The sequence below is a fragment of the Berghia stephanieae genome, chromosome 7 (assembly GCF_034508935.2).
Source record: "Berghia stephanieae isolate SIO BIC M18660-M18661 chromosome 7, UCSD_Bste_1.3, whole genome shotgun sequence".
NCBI classification, from domain to species: domain Eukaryota; kingdom Metazoa; phylum Mollusca; class Gastropoda; order Nudibranchia; family Aeolidiidae; genus Berghia; species Berghia stephanieae.
Window position 1 is genome coordinate 47,601,235 of NC_088366.1, and position 5,591 is coordinate 47,606,825.

The 5,591-nt window shown below is 38.2% G+C and overlaps 2 protein-coding genes across 3 annotated transcripts in view; one reads left to right on the forward strand and one right to left on the reverse strand.

Annotated features, from left to right (window-relative positions):
- The window catches only part of LOC144977410 (uncharacterized), a 95,067-nt gene that overhangs the window by 82,823 nt on the left and 6,653 nt on the right, over positions 1-5,591 (reverse strand). The gene's annotated exons all lie outside the window — the stretch shown is intronic.
- LOC144977406 (kelch-like protein 31) overlaps positions 605-5,591 on the forward strand; it is a 39,721-nt gene continuing 34,734 nt past the window's right edge. The window contains exons 1-2 of the mRNA XM_078922590.1: positions 605-724; positions 1,590-1,753. Coding sequence (XP_078778716.1) covers positions 712-724; positions 1,590-1,753 — 177 coding nt within the window. The 5' untranslated portion in view covers positions 605-711. The remainder of the gene's footprint in view (positions 725-1,589; positions 1,754-5,591) is intronic.

Genomic DNA, 5,591 nt, shown 5'->3' on the forward strand with positions numbered 1-5,591 from the left:
CGACTTTCCCTTTCTGTTTGTCGAATTCACTTTTTCGGACTTACGGGTAAACATTTCTTGATCAGCTTGCACTACCATCAGGTCTCAGGAAGTGGAAGGGCGACCACCTCTTCGATTATCAGCCACAGATCCTGCAGTGATGAGTTATCATGACAATTTTTGATAATCTAACTGGAGTATGTCTTCTTTTTATCTTTCTCCCCCAGCTTTGAACTTGAGCAACTGATCTCCAAACTGGGCACGTCCAGCCATTTATGCTAGGTTTTGAAATTTCAAACAAATTATCAGATCTGATACGAAGACGATGACATAGAATTAATTGCCATATATATCAAGGAGAAATATTTGTACAATATTTGAATGCGTTATAAGTTTAAGTACCTATTTTAAGATAGGGAGTTACTTTCCAATCACTCTGTAGTCTATGAGTTTAATGTCACTCGAAAATTCAAAAATCTATCGGGAGATAATTTCAAAGGAAACATCTTTTGTGAGTGTTAGTTTTGTAAAGTATATTCCGTTCTTTGGGATTGATAACTTTGCAGTTATGTGGATTTTATATTTCTGTCATGTAAATCTTTTTATTTTCCTTTGTACAGACTGGAGATATCAAAATGCCATTATCTCCTCGCAAGCAGCCTAATTTTGGTAGCAGTAGTGGAAGTAACATCAGCATCTCGACTTCATTTTATTTCCAACACATGTGATAGGATGACAACCAAAGGTAAGCTATCATTTTGAAAGGTTTCAAGCTTTAGAGAAACATTTTTTAGATATATATATATATTTATATATATATATATAATATATATATATATATATATATTATATATATATTATATATATATATATAATATTATATATACGAAACATAGGGGGTTAAGTTTCACTTATAATTCATATACTATATAAACTTTGGTTCTGCTTTAAATTTTAGTGCCAATTGTTGACTAAAGTGTGGCTATGTGGTAAAAGAACAAACACGCAAGCTTTTACTTTTATATAGCGCAATAACCACTAAACATGCTCAAAGCGCTTTACAAGAGTTCCCTGACAAACAGTAACATGTAGAACGAGACATGACGCCTGTAAGGCGATATTAACATTTTTTTCCAACAGAGACAGCGCTGTTAACTGCCAGGTACTCATTTTAACCTGAGTACGGTGATAGAATGCGAGTAAAGAGCCTTGTCCAAGGACTCAACTATGCGCTGAGCGAGGCTCGAACCCAGGAACTTCCTATCCAAAAGCGATTGTCATGCCACTGGACCACGTAGCCGGCGCACATGGCTATATGGTATTATGTAATGACACTCGCCTTCGGACCTCGCAGGTCCCAGCTTTGAGTCCTGCCTGGAGTGATGTATAGTTGGTCCTTGGAAAAGGCTCTTTACTCGCATTCTCTCTCTCTCACTGTACTCAGGTGTAAAAAGAGTAGCTGGTTGTTTTGTTAACAACATCATTGAATGGGCCTGTAGGCCACTGAGAGCTTTAAAAAGTAATGGAAGTACGCAATTCACTTTATGATGATTATTTTGAAAGTGTCAAAAATATTTATATATTTAATTATTAAATAATTTTGTTTGCAGATGGGACTAAATCTACAGATGCAGGGGAACCATCATCATCATCAGCCTCAGAGACTTACCTACCTTGTAGAAAAGAAAATCATTGTTGTACTTTACTGCAGGGGCTTCAAGAATTACGGAAGACAAACACCTTCTGTGACTACACGTTAATTGCTCAAAAGGAGGTTGGTTCCTTTCTTACTATATTTTTTCTCTACCTTACTACATCACGGGGGTCCCAATAACTCAGTTGGTAGAGCACTCGCTTCACACGCAAAGGGACCAAGATCGATCCCGGGTGCAGTCAAGATGTTTTGTTTTTTTACCCCCCCCCCCCCTGTCCACCCAGCAGTGATTGGCTATCTGGGTCTCTTAAATCTGGTGGAAAGTACTTTGCTATAGACTAAAGGGTAGCAAGCAATTGCTATTGTTCATTTCACGCTATAGAAACTGGGATAAACTCCGGCTCCAAAGGCATAATGGCTTGGAAGGACTACTTTTATTACGTCACAACTAAATTTGATTCTACTCTAACTTGAGATTAGATTTTCAGTTTTCCCCCAAGAGAGCAGTAGCACTAGAGCTGCCAACGGTCACAGAATTTCCGTGAAATTCACAGAAATAAAGCTATTAGTAGTGGGTAACGTAAGATTTTATTACAGGAATGAAAATGTGATGGTGGAGGGGTTGTGTATATAGCATGGGTCAAAGTTTGCCAGGTTACACCAGAAATGCCGGCGAATGAGATTTCTAGGCAGGTCTTGCCTATGAGGGAGTTGATAGTTCACCTGCATATGCCACCATTACTACTAATACTACTATTGCTACTGAAATTCCGTGTGAAGCATCTCTTCTTTTTGTGTAAGTGTAAGTTTTGATATTTGCATGTACAGTAGAATTACTTTAAGCCGAAATTTTAGGGACCTTCTAAACCATTTCGGTTTAGAGACATTTTGGTTTAAATCAAGTTCCCGTTTTGGGATGCTTGTCAAGGGTGGTACTATTAAATTGCTTATTTAATCGTATCATGGGTTGTTTCCCCTTAAATAAAGTAGTTGAATAAATGCCATCTTGGTAACCATTTTTAAAAAAAATTCTTTTTTTTTTTTTTTCTTCTTAATTTTTAAAAATTATTTTATTTGTGTGTGTTTGTTTTAAAAATAATTTTGGGGGATTTGTTTTTCCAATCAAAATTGTTGAAAGAGTTAAGTTCGGGATGCCGTGTTTTTTTTACATATCTCCGTCTTGCTCAACTTATTTTTCATGGAATTCACATAGTATTTTGATTTTAAACTCCAACGTGTAAGCACAGTGCTTTCTTTTAGTAAAATGTAAAGCTAAAATAAGATCGAATGGTCTTGTGTGATAATTGACAATGAATGATGGGAGGCGACTCAGAGGTGAAGTGAAATGGAAATGAAAAGGCGTGTCAATGCTAAGCTGTCTACTACACACCCCTCTTTTTTTTTGATATGCCATTAGGTTCAAAGGCCTAACTACATAACCCCCCCCCCCCCCCCCCCCATTCACCTTCCACCCCCTCACACACACACACATTTAAAGAAAGTGGAAATTGAAGTGTTTGCCTACCCCTCACCTCCACCCCACCCATCACCCTCATCTTATACTTAGGCTCTTTGTTTAATATCGCCGGGCATTATTATAACGTGTGGCCACCTTCCCGAATTTTTAAAGAAAAAGGGGAGGTGGTCTCAAGTTGTTTCGGTTTAAAGAAAGTCCTGCTTAGAAGTATTTCGGTTCATCGTAAGAATTAGTACAAAGATAATGAAGAAACTAGTACAATTTATTAAATTCTCTGCGGTTTAAGGTATATTTCGGTTTAGCTTCTTTCGGTTTAAAGTAATTTTACTGCACTATTATTTCCAGTACATTTTATAGTATTGGTGAGTTTGAATCATATATTATTTGGATTCAGTTTTCATTTTATAGAATCTGTGACAATAACACACTACTACATCAACTATTACAGTCAATTTTATATTTAATGATTTTGTAAGTGTCTCATAATTTTGTTTAATTACCAGCTTGGTGGGTCACTGGATTGTTTCAGGTTTTTTGTGTATGGCATTCAACACTTTCAGGCGAAGTGATCGTTGCCAACTTTGACCCACGGTATATAGTGTAAATACTGATGTAGTTGTATCTGTCAAATGTGGAATGATGTAATATTAATGCACAGGAAACTAATTATGCTGTAAAAAGTCAACATGATCTGGATTACAATGAAGGCAGAATCTGTAATTTTGACATAATATCAGGACAACAGTTTGCCAGTGGGTATAATATAGTCATATGTTTAGTGTAAATTGGGGAAGTTTGGATGTCACTGAAGCGTAACTGAAATGAATGTCGTTTTGACCTGTCGTTATGAATTAGATGTTGGAAATTGAATCCATAGCCACGGATGTCAATGTGACATTGAATTGAAGCTTCAATTTAATAAGGGGTTCCGTTGGTAGAGCACTTGCTTCACACGCAAAGGGACTGAGATTGATCCCGGGTGCAGTTGAGATTTTTTCTTACCCCCCTGTCCACCCAGCAGTGATTGGGTAGCTTGGTCTGTTAGATCTGGTGGAAAGAACTTTGGGATAGACTAGCGTCCTATCCAAAGGATAGCAGGCAATTGTTATTGTCCATTTCATGCGATAGAAACTGGGATAAACTCCGGCTCCATGGGCCCCATGGCTCTGAAGGACTTTTTTCAATTTTTCAATAAGCGAAAACAGATAATGCATGTACCGTTTAGAGTGAAGCTTGGACTGAAAAAGGGATGGGGGTGGGGGTTTTCAGCAGACTGCTTAATGTGATTTTGAATTTCTTTCTCTTTGTTGATCTATATTTAAGCACGATTTTTGTTTGTTTTACATCCCTCCAATTGGGAGTAGTAGTCCTTAAGAGCCATTAGGCCCATGGTGCCTGAGTTTATTGTGGGCTATGTGGTCTTGTGGTATGACACTCGCTTTCGGATTGGAAGGTCCTGGGTTCGAGCCTCGCTCGGCGCATAGTTGAGTCCTTGGAGAAGGCTCTTTACTCACATTCTCTCACCGTACTCAGGTGTACAATGCGAGTGCCAGGCCATTAACAGCGTTGTGTTCAGTGCATAGTTGAGTCCTTGGAGAAGGCTCTTTACTCACATTCTCTCACCGTACTCAGGTGTAAAATGAGTACCTGGCTGTTAACAGCGTTGTCTCTGTCCGAAAAAATTGTAATATCGCCTAACAGGCGTCATGTCCCGTCCTAAATGTTAAATGTTGCTGTTGGCCAGGGACCCCTTGTAAAGCGCTTTGTCCCTGTTTAGTGGATATTGCGCTATATAAAGGCTCATTTAAAATTTTTTTTTTTTATCCCAGTTTCCATAGGGTGAAGCAATCAATAGCAATTGCTTGCTACCCTTTGGATGAGATGCTGGTCTAGCGCAAAGTACTTTCCTCCAGATCTAACATACCCAGCTACCCAGTCACATCAGAGGGTTGGTGAAAAATCTCGACTTCACCCGAGATCGATCTCAGTCCCTTTGTGCTCTACGAAATGAGCTAAAAGAACCTTCCAGTTGTGAGTGATGCGGCATAAATTATTGATATTGATAAACATTTATCTGTTGATAGTGATATGACTAGGATGAAGATAACTACTTGTCAAATTGATAAGATGTTTTGTCAAATTGGATTCAATAGTCTGATGTCACATCGCCCAGCAACAGTGAGCAGCATGGTTCTAAACAAAGAAAATCGGTACTTTTTAATCTTCATGCTGGCTAGAACTTTTCATATGTCTTGTGATCAGAATGTATAAAAGTCAAAACATGATCATATTTATAATGTTTTTCTTCTCTGGATATACTTTTATGCTCGTTGGAGAAATATTTCATAAGGGCGTCCGCCATTGTTCCGATAGTTTAGAGTCAGTTACTAAGTTACCATGAGTCATACAAGGGAAGTGACGTCATGACTGCTGATGCCTATTGATTGGACACTCTAAGCAGATCTATTTTTTTCTTTCCTT